Source organism: Capricornis sumatraensis, chromosome 8 (genome assembly GCF_032405125.1).
Source record: "Capricornis sumatraensis isolate serow.1 chromosome 8, serow.2, whole genome shotgun sequence".
NCBI classification, from domain to species: Eukaryota; Metazoa; Chordata; class Mammalia; order Artiodactyla; family Bovidae; genus Capricornis; species Capricornis sumatraensis.
The window spans coordinates 31,277,224-31,299,034 of NC_091076.1; the positions used below are offsets into that span (position 1 = coordinate 31,277,224).

The 21,811-nt window shown below is 42.5% G+C and overlaps 1 protein-coding gene across 1 annotated transcript in view; it reads right to left on the bottom strand.

Annotated features, from left to right (window-relative positions):
* Window positions 1–911: 911 nt before the first annotated feature.
* LOC138083517 (glycerophosphodiester phosphodiesterase domain-containing protein 4-like) overlaps window positions 912–21,811 on the bottom strand; it is a 130,532-nt gene continuing 109,632 nt past the window's right edge. The window contains 5 exon segments of the mRNA XM_068977377.1: window positions 912–1,241; window positions 1,694–1,886; window positions 4,197–4,488; window positions 13,269–13,321; window positions 14,230–14,312. Of these exon segments, the coding sequence (XP_068833478.1) occupies window positions 912–1,241; window positions 1,694–1,886; window positions 4,197–4,488; window positions 13,269–13,321; window positions 14,230–14,312 (951 nt within the window).

Consider the following 21,811-nt stretch of genomic DNA (forward strand, 5'->3'; position numbering starts at 1 on the left):
GCTAAAGGGGTCAGTCCCGATCTGATCGCTTCTCATACACTCCTGAGTCTGTGCGTATCTTTCTTTACAGCCTTGGCTGTAGAACAAGAGTTCAGCTTGTCCTCAAGTGAATTTAGCAAGAGTTGCTTTTTATTTTTGGTAATTTTGATGTTTTCGTGAGCATTCTCCCACTCTGCCATCTTGATCTCCTCTACCCTGAGATCCTCTTAATTGCCATTAACAAGAATTTCGGCCTCTTCAATCCCAGAATCAAGGTGAGCAGTGACAGGGAAGAGCAGGGAGGGTGAGCTTCTCTGTCTGCATGTCTAACAAAGGATCCCAGACGCAAACCCAAAGACCTTTCTAGTCACCATCATCCTCACTTCATCCACCCCCCTGGCCACGCATCTTGAGAGGCTGTCTGTGTTTGCTGTGTCTAGTTCCTTACCTCTCATCTCTCCATCAGAACTGCTCTCTGAGTTATGAACAAAGTCCTCACTATTAAATCCATTCAATCTTTTAGTGCTTGGTCTTTCAGCATCATCAGACCTACCACCCACTTCCTCCCTCCAGAACGCTCTCTGCCCACGTTAGTCGAGGTGGCAGGCTGTGCTGGGGTAACTGTGCTCAGCTGTAAGGGCCTGAGCAGCTCCTACCAAGGGGGCAGAGTCCTACCACGAAACAGGAGGGCACACCTGGGGCTGCTGGCGAGGGCGGCAGTGACCAGCATCTTCTCCTTGGCTCCACGGGCCCACTTGCCCGCTTTTCCTCTCATCTCCCTTGGTCCTCCCAGGCTTCTCCACTCTTTTCTACTTCCCTGGGCTGCGTCTCTACCCAGCCTACACTCTGTGCTCCCCGAGGTGGTGTCTTCTCATCTCCCTCTTCCACCTCCACTGGATCACCTCATGTGGGAGCATAGTTTCTTGACGCTCTTAAAATTCCAGAACTGGCCCCACACACCTGACGGCCTCCTGGGCTTGCTTGGCTGTCCCTCTAGCTGGTCCCAACCACGGCCTGCCTCGCACAGCAGCCCTGTGGCACAGCTGGACTCTGCCCTCTTGCTTCTTTCCCTGTCTGAGGGCCTGAGGTCCTTCATGTGGGTGGTGTCTCTGGGCTGGAGCTGAGGAGAGTGAAGCCAGACAGTCCAGCTGTGCAACTTCAGACTCTCTCTGCTCCCCTAGGACATCTTGACCACTCACCCCTTCACCAAGTTCCCCAACTGGAGCAGCAGCAACACCTTCTTCCACATCACCACTGGGAACCTAGCACATGGGAGCAAACTCCTCTGTGAAACATCACTGGTGAGAGCGCTTCCTTCCAGGCCTGGGGGGCTCCCTAGCCCCACTCGCAGCTTCAGCCATCCTCCCAGCCCCCACATCACAGCAGAAGTGTGCAGCTTAGCCTGTGGTCAGGGTCAAGTTGGACCTAAGGTTAGATCCAACTGGGATGGGAGCTTAATCTAGAGCTGAGGAACACATTACCCACTCAGGAACTATGTCCCAGTGTCTTTAATATTTAGAGATTGAGCCTTTGGTCATTGAAGTCAACTGCACAGCCATTAGCAATGAGGCCTCCTGGACTGAGCTCAGTTGGTACAGCCTTTATGATCACTCCTGGAGGCAGGCATTCAGGATTTGAGGGACCCACAAACTAGCACCTTAATGTGGGGTCACAATAACTTAAAATCCTAGAATATGGGTGGATGAATCCATACCTTCAGCTGCTGGCTGGGGAGGCTGAGCCCAGGGGCAGGGCAGGATTTTTCTTTGTCCAGGCTTCTGTCCACTGCAGTTTCTTGGGAGCTGTCTCTGTTCTGGATCTGAGTGGATGGCAGTGTCCTTCTCAGTGCTCTGTTTATCTTCTTGCTGCTGTTTTCAGGGCTACAAGATGGATGACCTCCCAGCTCCCTATATTAGCCAGATGCTCACAGCCGTGAGCAAACAGTGGGGCTCCAGGAATGGCGAGGGAACAGTGGGAAGGCGGCTCTGGCCCCCTGCCTGCTCTCTAGGCAGCAGCTGGCTCAGGACCATCAGCAACCTCTGCAGCAGGAGGAAGACCCTGACTACCCAGGCAGGGAGGTTGGGCTGGCTGGCTACCATGACAGTATCACCATGGCCTCTGAACCTTCTTCCAGTGAGGTGGCCTTGCCAGGAGGCAGAACTCCCTCCATTCACCCTGAAGCACCTGGTTGGCTCTAGTCCTGGCTTACTGTGACCTTGCCATTATAAGAGCCTGCGCTCCTCGGATGTCATTCATAATTCAGACTAGTCCTACCATGTGACCTCTTTTGACTTTCTGTGCATGGTCTGGAAACATAACCAAGAGGATGACCTAGTTCTGCATGCTGGAACAATCAAACCAAGATTATCCTGAAACCTAAGAGACTGGCTTAATTCCCCAAACTCCAGGAGCCTCAGCTGGTGTGAAGGAGACAGAACTCTTTTACATATAACAGTGTGAGTGCTGAGCCGCTGCTTAAATCTCCCTTGATGACTTCAGTCGTAAAGCCTGTGTTTCTCTTCTGGCCCTGTCTTTGCTGGAGGGAATGGGGACGGGGTATTGTTTGGGGCCAGGACAGGGTCCTGTGGTGAGTGATCTATATAAGTATCTCTACGTTCTGCAAGTGCAGGGTCAAGCTAGTCAGGGATTGGGGGCTGCGGAGCCTGAGCCCACAGTGTGCTTGAAAGGGGCTTAAAGGGATGGGCCGGGACTAGGGCAGGAGGGGCGGGGCAATGCTGGATGTCATCCTGGGAGGTGGAGACCTACGTGTGGTTGGCTGGAGATCCAGAAGGGGAACCAGCCTCTGTGCCTTACCTAGGGCCAGTGGATCCAGAGTGGTGCTTGAATCCTGCCAGAAATATCTCCTTAGTCAATCAAGAAACCTCCAAGAACCCCAGAACCTCCAAGAACTGTGCTGCCTGGGGTTAAATCCTTATGTCCAGTGGGAGCCTGTAAAGTATTACTTTGTGACCAGGATGGAACACCCAAGTTTGGACATGACCTGGGCAGGTCTTGGGTGGGGTCTTCAGACAGAGAAGGTGTGATGTGGGGTGGGACATCCCTGTGGACTGTGGTTAGGCTGAGAGCCTGGAGAGGTGAGGGGAGAATCCTCTTGCCTCTGGCATGTTAGGGATCTGTCCTCAAGGCCCCTGATACTTCAGCACAGCCAGCCTAGCTCACTTGCCCTCAAATGCACAAGCATCTGGGGTCACCTGCATGCAGGTGACAAACCACTCCACAGGGAGTGCTATTCCTGGTCTCCAGATGCCTGCATGGGATGGGGAGGGGCTGTTGCTGAAACAAAGTCCCCAAACCACACGGCCCTGCTTTCTGGGATGACAATGCAGCCATCTGAGGCAGCCCTGGCCCACCAATGTTTACAGGACTCCACAGTCAGCCCAGGGAAAGTGCTGTGGTGTCTGCCCCTGCCCATCACCATATACATGGGAACATGAGCCCTGGACAAGGAGGGTGAGTAGTGATGGTCACACAATAGAACACAACTTCCTGCTTCCAACACAGGGTTCTCAGTTCTAGTTTCCCTTGATGGCCAAAGGTCACTGGGTGGACATGGGATTAAGCGCATCATCCCCTTGAGGAATCAGCCAACAACAAGCTATGAGGAAGCACCCCACGCACACTGTATGACAGGATGTGCGAGTGGGGTGAGATCTTTGCCCTGCTCATATCCATGCCACCTCTCCTTCTCTGACTCTGGAGGGCATCATGCTGGCACTCCTCCCTTGTCTTTGTCAGCCTGAGTGACCACAGAGGGCCCCAAAGATTGTATCAATTTCCTTCTCAGTTCCTAAGAGGTTGCCTTTATTTATAGGCTGATGTTCACCACAGCCACTCCTTTAGCGGGGAATATTATGAAGGGTTAGGATGAGACAGATCCTCTGACACCTGGAGAACAACCAGCTCCAACTCCAGAATCACACTTTTTCCCCACTGCTCATCCCCTGGAGAGGAAAGGTGAGACCAGAGTGGTTTTCCTGAGAGCCTCCCTGGCTCCTCCGCACCCCTTTCCTGATCTCTCTCTACCATCAGGTCACCCTGGGCACAGAGAGGGAGAAAAAGGAGAAGGAGGCAAGTTGTGGCTAATTCTTCTTTGAAGACAGCCCAGTAGGGGGAGAAGGACACGCTGGGTGTGGTGGAAAACATCATAACAGAGGATTACTGGGGGGGAGTCAATGGTGGGGGGCTTTTCAGGTTACATTTCAGGAGGAGGCTTCTCCATGAAGGGAACTGTAGGTTCATTTGCCGCCAAGGTAAGCAATACAGTTTGGAGGGTGGCCTCTCTGTTGGCTTCTGAAGTGGGTGCTTGGATGGGTTCAAAGGCTGGCTCAGTGGGCACTGGTTGTCCAACATCATCTGTGGGATACATGGTTGGTGCAGTGGTTTCATTGACAACCTCTGGTATAATGACTTCAGAGTCACTCTTGGTTAAAAGTCCAGGTATTTCCACAACTTCCAAAACTTCATCATGGAGGCTTGCACTTGGAGTTTCTGTGGGACAGAAAAGAAACCAACACATATTCTTTCAAAGTCGCTTCTCCAATCTTTGCCTGTCATGTGACAGAATCCTAGTCATCTTTAAAATGTCAGCTCCTCACTTACCATTTTAGATTCTTTCCCCCCTAGTTCTCCTCCCTATCCAGCCTTTGGGCAGACTTTGCTATGGTCCTCAGTTTATCAAGGTGCTTGAGCTTAAGGGTCTGTTGTGTGAGGTTCTCACTCAAATGGGAGCACTCGGAAGGGAGAAATCAACATTTGCTTAAAGTTCATGGATTTCATAACCCCTGCTTCCAAAGCAGCTTGAATAGAAAAATGAACACATCCTCCATTAGAATGGGAGCTTTCTAAGAACAGAGACTTTGTCTTGCTTGCCACCCCATATACAGTGCTCAGAAGTATCTGTCACATAGTAATTGCTCAGAAAATAGTTTTTTTATTTTTTTTCAAACTTAACAGTAGAAAAAATAGATGATGGAGACTTTTTCCAGTAATGCAGCTAGGAAATGGACTCTTATCAAAGACAAATTTGAAACTGGATACTGTACGAAATCAAGAAGAAATCCTAAATTTATCTAAGAATTTATAATATAATGAGGAACAGTAGAGCTGAAATCTAGAAGAGAGTGAAAATCCAAAGCAGCCAGTCCAGAATCCAGTTATTTTTGCCCTGAGTGTAATTTCACTCTTGAAGAAACAGCTGCATACATGAGCTTCATTTCTTTGTCAGCTTCATAGAAAGAAGGGGATTTTTATAATGCTTGAATTGAATTTGTAACTCAATTCCATGATATCCAATATCTACAATATTGAATTTTAAAATTCATTTATGTATTATTTTGCTCCGTTTATCTAGGTCTTCTTTTTCCTCATTAAACTTTTTGTAGTCTACAATGAACAATCATCTATCTTTGTAAGAGCTTACAATAATTTCCTAAAATTCCTAGTTAATGTTTTATGCTGTTATGAGTTCAATTTCAGTCACTAGGTTGTGTCTGACTCTTTGCAACCCCATGGACTGCAGCACGCCAGGCTTCTCTGTCCATCACCAACTTCTGGAGCTTACTCAAACTCATGTCCATTGAGTCAGTGATACCATCCAACCATCTCATCCTCTGTTGTCCCCTTCTCCTCCTGCCTTCAGTCTTTCCCAACATCAGGGTCTTTTCCAATGAGTCAGTTTTTCGCATCAGGTGGCCAAAGTATTGGAGCTCCAGCCTCAGCATCAGTCCTTCCAATGAATATTCAGGACTGATTTCTTTTAGTATTGACTGGTTTGATCTCCTTACAGTCCAAGGGACTCTCAAGAGTCTTATCTAACACCATAGTTCAAAAAGCATCAATTATTCAGTGCTCAGCTTTTTTATGGTCCAGCTCTCACATCCATACCTGACTACTGGTAAAAGCATAGCTTTGACTAGACAGACCTTTGTCAGAATTTATAACTTGGCTGTTATAAATGATGCTATTTCAATTTTTAAAGTTTCTAATCATTCACTGATAATATATCAACACACAATTGGTTTTTCTGTATATTGATCTTATATCCTGAGGCATTGCTTAAGTGACCAGTTGTAGTAGATTTGTTGTTTGAGTCCTTAGAATTTTTTAATGTAAATAATCATACCTTTGAATCAGGAGTTTTATTTCTTCCTTTATGCCTGTTGTTTATCTTACTAAACTGGCTAGGATCTCCAGTACAATGCCAAACAGATACTAGTAAGAGCAGACATCCTCGCTTTATTGCTAATCTTAGAGAGAAAATGCTGTTTCACCATTAAAAATCATGTTTGTTGGAGGTTTTTTGTTTAAATATCTCTCATTAGATTGAGTAAGTTTCATTCCAGGTCTAGCTTACTCAGAGCTTTGAACGTAGTTGATTTTGTCAAATATGTTTTTTCTATTTCATTTTGTTAATATGGTAGATTAATTTGATTAATTCTCAAATGATAAATTCATCTTGCACTGCTGGTATAAACCTCACTTGCTCCCAATGTTTTATCCTTTTTTCTACTGATGGATTCAATGTGCTAATGTTTTGTTCAGGATTTTTATGTCTAAGTTCATGAAAGATATTGATTTATGAATTTAGTTATTGTACTCTCTTTGTCAGACATTTTTTATATGAGATTATTGCTGGCCTCAAAGAATCAGCCCCTCTTTTTTTCACAGCTGGTATAAAGTTGATATTATTTTTCAAATATTTGATTAACCAATATAACTTGTTGGGCCTGGATTTTTCTTTGTGGTAGATTTTTGATTCACAGATTTGATTCCGATAGACAGTGAGTTACTACAAATTTCAGCTTCTTTCAGTTCTGATAAGCTATACATTTCAAGGAATTTGTCTACTTCATTTAAATTGTCAAATTTAATGATTTAAAATGTTTATAATTTTTTATTTCTAGGATTTGGATTTAGTCCCTTTTTCATTAATCATTCATCATGCTGTCAATCAATTTCTCTTATTAAGAATTTATCAATTCTATTAATCTTTCCTGGGAACAAACTTTAACTTTTAAAAATTTCTCTGTTGTTTCATCTTTTCTATTCCATTGCTCCTATCTATATTATTTCCTTCTTTTTACTTGGAAAAAAATTTACTTAGCTTTTTAAAATTGGTTTCATATTGATAAGTTTTCTACCTTGACAATCTTCCTTCTAACATTTAAACTTACAAATTTCCTTCTAGGTTCAGCTTTATGCTGTACCCCACAAATTTTGCCATTATATAGGCATTATCCTTTAAAAGTATTTTCTAATTTCCATTGTTATTAATCCCTTTATCAAGGAAATGTTTAGAGAGGCATTAATTTCCAGCATTTAGAGGATTATCTAGATATTTTATTGCTTCTAACTTAATTCCTTTTGTGATCACAGAACAAAAGTGTGTGATTTTATCTTTTGAAATTTATTGATGATACAGTTTATTACATTTTATTTTTGGCATCCCTAATTATTGTAATTTTAGTCATTCTTACTACTTTTGTTTTTTAATCTTCATACTTCCTTATAAGTGATCCATCTCCTACCTTTTCCAGTGAGATTTTTACTTTTGCAAGCTTCCTTATTATCAGTTAGTGTCATTTCTTTTCAACTTAAAGAACTCTCTTTAACATTTCTTATAGAACTGGTTTAGCGGTGATGAACCTCATCTAGCTTTTGTTTATCTGGGAAACACTTGATCTCTCCTTCAACTCTTGACGGGTAGAGAATTCCTGGTTGATCATATTCAAGACCATTAATTTTAACTCTTTATCAGGTAGACTGCTTATCTCGATTTCATTTAGTTCTTTGTCTGAGGTTTAGTCTTGTTATTTTGTTTGGAACATATTTCTCTGTCCCCTCATTTTGCCTAATTCTCTCTGTATTATGGAAATCAGCAAACTTTTCTAGATTCATTTTATGGCTATTAATGTACATTTGAAAATGTGTATCCTGTAGTTGCTAAGTATATTTTCTGTCAATTAGGTCACGTTCACTGAAAGTATTCAGGTATCTTTTCTGATTTTATTTTGTGGGTGCTTAGTTGTTCTTTCAGGTAATGAGAGAGGAATCTTAAAATCTCTAAGTATGATTTCTCTCTTTCAGCTTTTGTTTAATATATTTTGAAGCTCTGCTATTAAGTATATATAGTGGCTTCCTGATACATCAACTGTTTTATCATTATGGAATCTTTATTTCTAACAATGCTCCATGTTTTGAAGATTTCTCAGGTATTATTTCTGAGGCTTATTGTTTACATGGCATATTATTTTCTATCCTTTTGGTTTTACTCTGTGTTTTTGTATTTTAAGTATTTCTTTTATAGACAGCATATGTGTTGGTTCTGCTTATATCCAGTCTGACAATTCCTACACATGTTTTGAGAATTTGGTTCATTTATATTTAATGTAATTAATAAAATGATTGAATTTATGACTACCATGTTTCAACTTGTTCTCTATTTGTTTGGTGTAATATTTTGTTTTCTTTGCTCTCTTTTTCCTCAATCCATCTGCTACTGCTGCTAAGTCACTTCAGTCATGTCCGACTCTGTGTGACCCCATAGACTGCAGCCCATCAGGCTCCACTGTCCCTGGGATTCTCCAGGCAAGAACACTGGAGCGGGTTGCCATTTCCTTCTCCAATGCATGAAAGTGAAAAGTGAAAGTGAAGTCACTCAGTCATGTCTGACTCTTAGCAACCACATGGACTGCAGCCTACCAGGCTCTTCCATCCATGGGATTTGCCAGGCAAGAGTACTGGAGTGGGGTGCCATTGCCTTCTCCACCCATCTGATACAAGAGATATTTTCCTGCTGGCTTTGAATAATTAAGATGTCATGCTGTGAAAAAGCCTTATGGCTAGGACCTGAAGGTAGTCTCTAGGATCTTAGAGCAAAACTATTCCAAGAATGATTAAGGAAACATGGATCTTGCAATTGTAAGGAACTGAATTCTGCCAACAACCCATGATCTTGGAAGAGGACTCTGGTGTCTCAAATGAGATTGCAGCCCAGGCCAATAACTTGATGCTATCCTCATGAGATCTCGTACAGAGGACTCAGCAAAACTATGCCCAGACTCCTAGTCCAATAAACTATAAGATGATAAATTTGTCTTTTTGAGCTGCTAGGTCTCAGGTAATTTGTTACATAGCAATTAAAAACTAACCATACAGTAAGACAATATTTCCAAAATGAAGCACAAAATTAAATAGGCTAGGGACTTCCCTAGCATGGCTAAGAATCCATGCTTTCAATGCAGGAGGCCCAGGTTCACTCCCTGGTCAGGGAACTAGATCCCACTTGCTGCAACTAAGAGTTTGTGTGCAACAACTAAAATTCCCACATGCCACAACTATGACCTAGTACATTCAAAAAAATTAAATAGGCTAAAAAAAAAAAACAACAAATGGTCTAGGCAACCCATGGGATAATAAGAAACCACCTAAAATAAACTGAAGAAAGTAGGGAAAACTGCTAGACCATTCAGGTATGACCTAAATCAAATCCTTTATAATTATACAGTGGAATTGAGAAATAGATTTAAGGGACTAGATCTGATAGAGTGCCTGATGAACTATGGAATGAGGATCGTGACATTGTATAGGAGACAAGGATCAAGACCATCCCCATGGAAAAGAAATGCAAAAAAGCAAAATGGCTGTCTGGGGAGGCCTTACCAATAGCTGTGAAAAGAAGAGAGGTGAAAAGCAAAGGAGAAAAGGAAAGATATAAGCATCTGAATGCAGAGTTCCAAAGATTTGCAAGAAGGGATAAGAAAGCCTTCTTCAGTGATCAATGCAAAGAAATAGAGGAAAAGAACAGAATGGGAAAGACTAGAGATCTCTTCAAGAAAATTAGAGATACCAAGGGAACATTTCATGCAAAGATGGGCTCAATAAAGGACAGAAATGGTATGGACCTAACAGAAGCAGAAGATATTAAGAAGAGGTGGCAAGAATACATGGAAGAACTGTACAAAAAAAATCTTCATGACCCAGATAAACATGATGGTGTGATCACTCATTTAGAGCCAGACATCCTGGCATGTGAAGTCAAGTGGGCCTTAGCATCACTACGAACAAAGCTAGTGGAGGTGATGGAATTCCAGTTGAGCTATTTCAAATCCTGAAAGATGATGCTGTGAAAGTGCTGCATTCAATATGCCAGCAAATTTGGAAAACTCAGCACTGACCACAGGACTGGAAAAGGTCAGTTTACATCCCAATCGCAAAGAAAGGCAATGCCAAAGAATGCTCAAACTACTGCACAATTTCATTCATCTCACATGCTAAAAGTAATGCTCAAAATTCTCCAAGCCAGGCTTCAGCAATACGTGAACCGTGAACTTCCAGATGTTCAAGCTGGTTTTAGAAAAGGCAGAGGAAGCAGAGATCAAATTGCCAACATCCGCTGGATCATGGAAAAAGCAAGGGAGTTCCAAGAAAACATCTATTTCTGCTTTATTGACTATGCCAAAGCCGTTGACTGTGTGGATCACAATAAACTGTGGAAAATTCTGAAAGAGATGGGAATATCAGACCACCTGACCTGCCTCTTCAGAAATCTGTATGCAGGCCAGGAAGCAACAGTTAGAACTGGACATGGAACAACAGACTGGTTCCAAATAGGAAAAGGAGTAGGTCAAGGCCGTATATTGTCACCCTGCTTGTTTAACTTATATGCAGAGTACATCATGAGAAATGCTGGACTGGAAGAAACACAAGGTAGAATCAAGATTGCCAGGAGTTATATCAATAACCTCAGATATGCAGATGACACCACCCCTGTGGCAGAAAGTGAAGAGGAACTAAAAAGCCTCTTGATGAAAGTGAATGTGGAGAATAAAAATGTTGGCTTAAAACTCAACATTCAGAAAATGAAGATCATGGCATCCACTCCCATCACTTCGTGGGAAATAGATGGGGAAACAGTGGAAACAGTGTTGGACTTTATTTTTTTGGGCTCCAAATTCACTGCAGATGGTGTCTGCAGCCATGAAATTAAAAGGCGCTTACTCCTTGGAAGAAAAGTTATGACCAACCTAGATAGTATAGTCAAAAGCAGAGACATTACTTTGCCAACTAAGGCCCATCTAGTCAAGTCTATGGTTTTTCCTGTGGTCATGTATGGATGTGAGAGTTGTACTGTGAAGAAGGCTGAGCACTGAAGAATTGATGCTTTTGAACTGTGGTGTTGGAGAAGACTCTTGAGAGTCCCTTGGACTGCAAGGACATCCAACCAGTCCATTCTGAAGGAGATCAACCCTGGGATTTCTTTGGAAGGAATGATGCTAAAGCTGAAGCTCCAATACTTTGGCTACCTCATGGGAAGAGTTGACTCATTGGAAAAGACTCTGATGCTGGGAGGGATTGGGGGCAGGAGGAGAAGGGGACGACCAAGGATGAGATGGCTGGATGGCATCACAGACTCGATGGACATGAGTCTGAGTGAACTCTGGGAGTTGGTGATGGACAGGGAGGCCTGACGTGCTGCGATTCATGGGGTCGCAAAGAGTCGGACACGACTGAGTGACTGAACTGAACTGAACTGAAACCATGCTTTCCTAAGGCATTATAATTACTTCTTTCATTCAAATTTAAACAATTCTTTTAACACTCCTTCAAAACTTCTCTTCCACCCATGCTTTCCTCATCATTTTCACATTCTTTTATTTCTTGGTTGGATTACTGTTATGGGTTAAATTGTACACCACACAAATTCATCTGTTAAAGCCCTAACCACTAGCACTTCAATATAGGACTAATTTAGGAGATAAATCTTTTAAAGACATGATCAAAATGAGGCCATTATGGTGAGCCCTGATCCAGTCTGAGCAGAGAAGAGAAAATCTGGAGAGACTGAGGACACTGGGGGTTTGTGCATGCATAGAGAAATCAGAGTGTGAGGACACAGCAAGAAAGTGGGCAGCTATAAGCCAAGGAGAGAGGCCCCAGTAGAATGCAAACCTGCTGATGCATTGATGTTGCGCCTCTAGCCTCCAGAACTGTAAGAAAAATCAGTTTCTGTTGTTAAAGGCACCCAGGCTGTGGTATTTTGTTTGGGAAGTCCTAGTTTACTAATATAACTACTAAAAAGCATTAGGCAGCTGGAACACAGCCTTCAGTCATCTTAAGAGCCAGCAGAGTGATCTTTTTAAAATGAGTAAAATTCAGTTACTGGAAATCTCTATCTTAAGAAATTTGGATCAGCTTGGTTAAACCACTCAGTTTTACAGTAGGAAAGACAGTTGTTCTTCAAATGTCTGAACTTGGTTTTCATGGTCCCTATGGATCCATTCCTGCAACTCTAAGTAGTATATGTGTTGAACCCTCTGCCAGTTGGTACACAACATCTCATGATCTTTACCACTGTCCACAAGAAATTAAATTAATCCATGGTTTTGTGACTGTTTCAACTTTACTTAAGGCTCCACAAGCTACGGGAGGAAACTACATCATGTACTGCACAGTCCTCTGCCTCCTAAATGGTTTTCCCTTTGACATTGCACTGGCTTCCCAAACCAGTAACTCACTGTGTGATTATCCCCACAACCTCCTGAAATATAAACTCTAGCTTCCCTTCCCTTACTGGACCTATCTCACTTACTCAGCCCTTAGTTATCCTGCTGATCAATAAGTTATTCTGCTATTCTATCCCTTTACACAGAAGTCTAAGCATATTACTCCCTTGCTTGAAACTCACTCGCCATTTCCTGATTGCTTATATGCAGAGCCTAGACACTAGATGAAAATTCCAGGATCTCTGCAATTTTCTCCTTCCACCTTCCAACATACATCACAACTGAAGCCACATAGAGCACAATGAGCTGTGATGAACATGACAGCTTCTCTGTCCTGGAATTAGATGCCTGAACCAAAGATGCCAACTGTTACACCTTTGCCTGCTTCCTCACTGCTCCCTGTGGGCCAGAAGCTCTTTTCTCTTGAACCACCCTCCATAGACAGCTTTCAGGTGCTTCAGCCTCTCAGAATGCCTGGCACAAAGCAGGTGCTCAATAATAATCATGTGATGAATGAATATATGAACAAGAGAGCAAATATATACCCACATTCAAAATCTTTCAAGAAATCTCACTGCTTAGAGGATAAAGCCCACAATGAATTCTGATGTCAAGAGCCCTCTAGAATCTGTGCCCAGACTATTTCTCCTAACTTCTCAGTGGTTCCCACTTCATAATTTTAGACTCCTTAAATTCTTGAGAGAAACATTAAAGGTAGGCCCTGCTTTCTGGAGACAATGACTTCCTAAAGGCCTCTGACTTTGCCTGTGTAACTGGTGATACCATGGAGGATTTTTTCACTCTGGCTCTCTCTCCTCCTAGAATGAAGCAGAGGGACCATGAGCCTCAGAGACCTCTTCCAAAGTTAAAATAATACAGGCAGTGGCCAGAAAAGAACATTATCCAGTCAAATGCTACCTTAGGTGGAGGGTTTGTAGTTTCCCCCTTTAAAAGATAACTCAGATGAAATGATGGGCATGATGAGATCTAAAGAACCATGGAGTCTCTTTCAGCTAAAATTCTTCTACCAGATGTCCCCTCTTCTGCCTGAACCTTGTAATCTTGTAGCATTTTCTGCTCAAGAATTCCCAAATGTCATTTTCTTGGACAGATACAAAGACTATGGTCTGGAAAGGGGCAGTGATTTCCCCAGGGTTACCCAGCAACTACAGGAAAGAAGTGAAGAAGAAGTAAAGTCGCTCAGTCGTGTCTGACTCTTTGCTACCCCACAGACTGTAGCCTACCAGGTTCCTCGTCCATGGGATTTTCCAGGCAATAGTGCTGGAGTGGAACTACAGGAAAAGCCAGGACTAAAACCCAGGTTTCCTGGAGGGTGAGCTTGTTCTTTACACAGCACTCTGCTGTGTCCCATGCTGTGGAAGGTGGGGAGGTGGAGGCAATTGTTCTAAATGACCTTCAACCCCCTGTCCTCTCCCAACTGATACACAAGGGATCTGCAGTAACAGGCTTTGATTAAGCTTTAGTGAGAGTTCTTATCCTTAGGATATGGTCTCACGTAGAGGAGGTAGACAGGGTGTGAGGAGCTACGGGCAGCATGAGAAGAAATAGGAGGTTTGGAAGAGAAAACCCTTAAAACCCTGTCTCCCTGAGGATTTGCCACATGGGACTATGAGAAGAATGTAACTGTTTTCTCTTAAACTGCCATCAAATTATTTATATTTTTATTTTGGGGGAAAAACATTTAAACTTACACACATATGCTTACCAATAAAAATGAAATACGGCAACAATGAAAACTGCAGCAAGAATATCCATGAAAATCCACATGAATAGATAGAACTTTGGTGTCTGCAAAACAGAAAACACAGTTTTAGGCATTTACAGTTGGAGAACATTGTAGATCACGTGGCTCAAGTCCCTTGCTTGGCTGCCAGGGATGGAGCAGGGGCAGAGCAGGGAGAGGAACTTTAGCTCTGTAATGGCTAAAACACTTCACACACCTCATTTCCCTAGACCCTCGACAGAGGTCTGAGGGAGTCGCAGAGATCTCACAGAGCAAGTCTTCTCTGGACCCAGGACTACAGCCCAAGTTCCTTGGCTTCCAGTGCGCTATGTGTTCACGGCACAGCTTCCCAAACCTGGCCATGCATCCAAATCTACCTGAGCGGCAGCCTTTCCTAATACAGCTTCCTGGGCCTCATTAACAACTCAGGAATCAGAATTTCTGCATCTTTAACAAGCCTCCTAGAAACAAGCAACCAGTCTGTGAACTGGCATTTAGGAATCATTCTTCTAAGTCATTGTGCTTCAAATAAGCATGCTGAAATTATCATTCTTAACTAAGACTAACATGCCTACTTCTTGAGGTTCCTTGACTGAATCACCCATTTTACAGACCTCTATCTCCTAGATTCTCTTGCATGAGTTTTTAAATTCTCTGGTTTGATCTTCCCTTTCTGCTTTCATTATTTCACCTTCAATACTACATGACGGTACTGGGTCTGGCATTTTTTTCTTTCTTATGCCATTTTCCACTCTATTCCAAGGTCTTTTCTTGGACTGATTAGTGGAAAGAAAGAGGAGAAAGAAAGAAATGATAGTAATGACTTATTAGTTATTATTTTTATTATTATATTATATAATATTATCATTATTATAATTATTATCATAACAATAACATGAATGATGGTGATAATGATGAGAACTAATATTAATGAGCAATTATAGGAGCTAAGGAAGTGTTCTAAGCATATTAAGGGTATTTTCACAGCTAATCCTTCAAATAGCTCTAGTAGGCAGGTACAGCAGAAGCTTTCAACCAAGCTCCACTAATCTAAGGCTCCTAAAGCCCTCTCAGAACCTGACCAATGCCTTGGCCTGCTCCAAGATGCCCACCAGGTGGGCTGCACAGTCAGTAAGAATCAGTTGTTTTTACTGTCCATATGGCTTTAGAACAGTTGCACTTGTTATGATTGTGCGGTGTAATTAAATGTTACTTAGAGCTCTAAAAGCTGAGTAAAAAAAATATGGCATTTTCAATGGATACTAAGTCAATGCTTTTTAAAAGGTGATGATGACAGAAAAAGTCATTAAAAAATAAACTGCATGACTTCCTTGGTGGTGAAGTGAATAAAAATCTACCTACCAATGCAGGAGATGCAGGAGACACAGGTTCAATCCCTGGGTTAGGAGGACCTCCTGGAGGAGGAAATGACAACCCATTTAGGTATTCTTCCCTGGAGAATACCGTGGACAGAGGGGCCTGGTGGGTTACAGTCCATAGGGTCACAAAAAGTCAGACACAACTGAGCGTGCACACATTCATTGAAGGGGACATGTGATCAATCCCTGCTCTGGGAAGAGTTCACATGCTAAACTAAAGACCACGTGCCACAACTACAGAGTGTGCCCTTTAGAGCCCGCAAGCCGCACCTTCTGAGCCTGTGTGCCACAACAACTGAAGCCTATGTGCTCTAGGGCCTAAGAACTACAGCTACTGAGCCTGTGTGCCCTAGAGACAAGAGAAGACACTGAAATGAGAAGCCTGCTCGCTACAACAAAGAGTAGCCTCTCCTTGCTGCAACCAGAGAAAGCCCATGCAAAGCAATGAAGGCCCAGTACAGCCCTAAGTAAAAGAATAAAAATAAACTGCAAATGAATTAGATGTGAGTGACATGCTAAGGGATTATTATAAAAATCTGGGTGGGTTCCTCATTCTCCCTATGACTTTAAGTTATTATTGTCTTTTAAGACTCGGACATGACTTAATGACTGAACAACAAAAAAGGGAAACTAACTTAGAAATCAGAGCGATTCATTTGGAAGTATATATAAGCAAGTGAATACAGAATTCAATCAGCTAAAATACCCTCAAAGGAAAGACCTTGAGTCTATGTCAAAAGGTGAATGAATATTTTTAAATGTATTAGGTATGTATGTGGTGGATTGCTTATAAAATAATCACAATATTCCTCCCCAAATGCAGGCCTGTATGCAGTCTGACTTGGTTGTTCCTTTCCATCAAGAGCTAATGTCTGTTGCTCCCTGCCCTACCTTGAATCTGGACTTGGCCATGTCATTATCTTTGGTCTGTAGAACATCAGCAAACATCAGATTAGGAGATCCTTAGAAAGGCACAAGCATTGGGGCTTGAACTCTCTCACTACTGAGAACCCAGCATCACCAGGTGAACATAAGTAAAGCTGGCCTCCTTGAGGATGAGTGACCAAATGAAGGGAGACCACAGTCATTCCAGGTAAGAACCTAGACATGTGGATGAGGCCATCCTAGACACCCAGGCCAACCAAACTGGTTGAGACCAGAGAAAGCACTCAGCCATTAAACAGAATGTGAAAAACAAATATTTTAAGCCACTAAGTATTAGGTAGGTTTTTTTGACATGGTCAAATTCAGGATTAGACCAAAGAAAGTGGGGAAACCACTAGGCCAGTCAGGCACAACTTAAATCAAATTCCCTGTTAATACACAGTGGAGGTGATGAATAGATTCAAGTGATTAGATCCAGTAAACAGAGTGCCTGAAGAACCGTGGGCAGAGGTCCATAATACTGTACAGCAGGCAGTGAACCAAACCATCCCAAAGAAAAAGAAATGCAACAAGGTAAAATGTTTATCCAATGAGGCTTTACAAACAGCTGAGGAAAGAAGTGAAAAACAAGAAAGAAAAGGAAAGGTATACTCATCTAAATGCAGAGTTCCAGAGAAGAGCAAGGAGTGACAAGCACGCCTTCTTCAAAGAACAGTGCAAAGAAACAGGAACATAACAGAAAGAATAAGATTAGAGATCTCTTCGAGAAAACTGGAAATATCAAAGTAACATTTCATCCAAAGATAGGCACAATAAGGCACAGAAAAAGTAAAGGCCCGATCTCTTCTGTAGAGGGAGAAGAGATCAAGAAGAGATCAAGAAGAGATCAAGAAGAGGTGGAAAAAATACACAGAAGAACTGTACAAAAAGATTTTAATGACCCAGATAACCACGATGGTGTAATCAGTCACCCAGAGCCAGACATTCTGGAGGGTGAAGTCAAGGGGGCCTTAGGAAGCACTGCTGCCAATAAAGCTAGTGGAGGTGATAGAATTCCAGCAGGGCTACTTAAAATCCTAAAGATGATGCTATTAAAGTGATGCATTTAATATGTCAGCAAATTTAGAAAATGCAGCAGTGGCCACAGGACTGGAAAAGGTCAATCCTCATCCCAGTTCCCAAGAAAGTAGTAAAGAATGTTCAAATCACTGGACAACTGCTCTCATCTCCCATGCTAGTAAGGTTGTTCTCAAAATCCTCCAAGCTAGGCTTCAGCATTATGTGAAACAAGAACTGCCAGGTGTTCAAGCTGGGTTTAGAGAAGGTAGAGGAACCAGAGATCAAATTGGCAACATTTGCTGGATCATTGAGAAAGCAAAAGAATTGCAGAAAAACATCTACCTCCATTTCATCGACTATGCCAAAGCCTTTGCATATATCATTACAAACTGTGGGAAACTCTTAAAGAAATAGGAATACCATATCATCTTACCTGTTTCCTGAGAAACCTGTATGCGGGTCAAGAAACAACAATACCCTGAATGGAATAACTGACTAGTTCAGGATTGAAAAAGGAGTACAACAAGGCTGTTTATTGTCATCCAGTTTGTTTAACCTATATGCTGAGCACATCATGCAAAATCTACCTCTGGATGAGTTACAAGCTGGAATCAAGACTGCTGGGAGAAACAGCAAAACCTCAGATATATGGATGATACTACTCTAATGACAGAAAGCAAAGAGAAACTAAAGAGCCTCTTGATTAGGGTAAAGGAAGAGAGTGAAAAAGCTGGCTTACAACTCAACATTCAAAAAAACTAAGACCATGCCATCCAGTGCATACTTCATGGCAAATAGAAGGGGAAAAAGTGAAAGCAGTGATAGATTTTATTTTCTTGGGCTCTAAAATCACTGCAGTTGGTGAGTGCAGCCATAACATTAAAAGAAGATTGCTTCTTGGCAGGAAAGCTGTGACAAACCTAGACCGTGTGTTAAATAGCAAGGACATCACTTTGCAGACAAAGGTCTATATCAATCAGTTCAGTTCAGTCGCTCAGTAATATTCAACTCTTTGCAACACCATGGACTGCAGCATGCCAGGTTTCCATTACCAACTCCCTGAGCTTACTTAAACCCATGTCCATCAAGTTGGTGATGCCATCCATCCATCTCATCTTCTTTCCTCCCCTTCTCCTCCCACCTTCAATCTTTCCCAGTATCGGGGTCTTTTCTAATGAGTCACTTCTTCGCATCAGGTAGCCAAAATATTGGAGCTTCAGCTTCAACATCAATCTTTCCAACTCAGGATTGATTTCCTTTAGGATTGACTGGTTGGATCTCCTTGTAGTCCAAGGGACTCTCAACAGTCTTTTCCAACACCACAGTTCAAAAGCACCAATTCTTCAGTGCTCAGCTTTCTTTATAGTCCATCTCTCATATCCATACATGACCACTGGAAAAACCATAGCCTTGATTAGATGGACCTTTGTTGGCAAAGTAATGTCTCTGCTTTTTAACATGCTATCTAGGTTGGTCATAGCTTTTCTTCCAAGGAGCAATGTCTTTTAATTTCATGGCTGCAGTCACCATCTGCAGTAATTTTCAGTTCAGTTCAGTTCAGTTGCTCAGTCGTGTCCGACTCTTTGCGACCCCATGAATCGCAGCACGCCAGGCCTCCCTGTCCATCACCAACTCCCAGAGTTCACTCAAACTCACGTTCATCGAGTCAGTGATGCCAGCTAGCCATCTCATCCTCTGTCGTCCCCTTCTCCTTCTGCCCCCAATCCCTCCCAGCATCAGAGTCTTTTCCAATGAGCCAACTCTTTGCATGAGGTGGCCAAAGTGCTGGAGTTTCAGCTTTAGCATCATTCCTTCCAAAGAATACCCAGGGTTGATCTCCTTTAGCATGGACTGGTTGGATCAGGAAGTCCAAGGGACTCTCAAGAGTCTTCTCCAACACCTCAGTTCAAAAGCATCAATTCTTTGGTGCTCAGCTTTCTTCACAGTCCAACACTGACATCCATACATGACCACTGGAAAAACCACAGCCTTGACTAGATGGACCTTTGTTGGCAAAGTAATTTTGGAGCCCCCAAAACTAAAGCCTCTCACTGTTTCCATTGTTTCCCGATCTATTTGCCATGAAGTGATGGGAGTAGATGCCATGATCTTTGTTTTCTGAATGTTGAGGTTTAAGCCAACTTTTTCACTCTCCTCTTTCACTTTCATCAAGAGGCTCTTAGTTCTTCACTTCCTGCCATAGGGTAGTGTCAACTGCATATCTGAGGTAATTGATATTTCTCCTGGCAATCTTGATTCCAGCTTGTGCTTCATCCAGCCCAGTGTTTCTCATTATGTACTCTGCATGGAAGTTAAATAAGCAGGGTGACAATATACAGCCTTGACGTACTCCTTTACTGATTTGGAACCAGTTTTTTGTTCCATGTCCAGCTTCTAGACCTGCATACAGATTTCTCAGGAGGCAGGTCAGGTGGTCTGGCATTCCCATCTCTTGAAGAATTTTCCATAGTTTGTTGTGATCCACACAGTCAAAGGTCTGTATACAAAGGTCTGGATAGTCAAGGCTATGGTCTTTCCAGTAGTCATGTATAGATGTGAGAGCTGGACCATAAAGAAGGCAGAGCATTGAAGAATTGATGCTTTCAAACTGTGGTGTTGGAGAAGATGCTTGAGAGTCCCTTAGAGAACAAGATCAAACCAGTCAATCTTAAAGTAAATCAAGCCTGAATATTAAAAAGAACTTTCAAAGGACTGAGGCTGGCTAAAGCTCTGCTGTGAGCTTAGTCACTTAGTCATGACTGAGTCTTTGTGACCCCATGGACTATAGCCTGCCAGGCTCCTCTATCCATGGGGATTCTCCAGGTAAGAATACTGGAGTGGGTTGCCATGCCCTCCTGCTGGGGATTTTCTCAACCCAGGGATTGAACTCAGGTCTCCCATACTGCAGGTGGATTCCTTACCATATGAGCCACAAGGGAAGATCTGGATAAAGCTACCTGATGCAAACAACTGATTCACTGGAAAACACCCTGATGCTGGGAAAGACTAAAGGCAGAAGAAGAGGGTGACATATGATGAGATGGTTGGATGGCATCACCAATTCAACAGACATGAACTTGGGCAAACTCCAGGAGATAGGGAGATAGTGAGGGACAAGAAAGCCATGGGGTGCTGCAGTCCATGGTGTCTTGAGGAGTTGGACAAGACTTGGAGAATGAACAACAACAAAAATGCTAACAGACCACACATCATTTATTTCACAATTCCTCATTTTAAATTTTTGAATTAACAGACCATTAAGCAGAGAGGATTATATTGGATAAAAATGCTTCCATTGTAGTACTGTTGATCCTCAATTTACAAATAAGTAAACTGAAGCCAAGACAGGTTAACTAACATTTCCAAGTTCACACAATAGGTGGCCAGTATCTGAACTTGCATATTCCAACTCAGGGTGAGGGTTGCTTAGGAGAGTCCCTGGGATACTGGCTCCACCTTCCTGAACAAACTGACCTTGGGTCCTTTAAAACAAGTCCAGGCCAGGTGTAGAAAGAAGTTTTTGACTTTCATCTGAATTTTGATTCACATGAATTTATTAACAATTCAAATGGGAGAGGGTACGATGATTTGGGAGAATGGCATTCTATCATGTATACTATCATGTAAGAATTGAATCACCAGTCTATGTCTGACGCAGGATACAGCATGCTTGGGGCTGGTGCATGGGGATGACCCACAGAGATGTTATGGGGAGGGAGGTGGGAGGGGGGTTCATGTTTGGGAACACATGTAAGAATTAAAGATTTTAAAATTAAATAAATAAATAAATAAATAAAATATGTGTAAAAAAACCACAAATATTAAAATGAAAATTTTACTTCATAAAGTTTTATTTAATATATCCAAAGGGACAACTATCAAACATTACTGATGTAGGAGGATAGGATTATGGAGGGGTATACTGCTTTCTAACTTATGCATTTTATAATGATTAACTTTATATGATGAACAAGTTTACTCTGTAATCAATTTTTAAAAATAATTGTTAGAAAAGTATATAGTCTATGCATGAAGGAGGATAGTACAGAGACAGACAAGTGGGGAGGCTTCATCTATGCCAAGGGACCTGCCACCCAAGGTTTCCTTGTGGGTCATCTGCAGAATGCTGCCCAAGGCACCAAGGGAGAAGGGGTAGGCAGTTTTACACTGCCATCATAAGGCCTCAATGCAGTACTGGCCCAATGAGATTGTGCGCTTGGCCCAGTCACCTCGCACCGGCT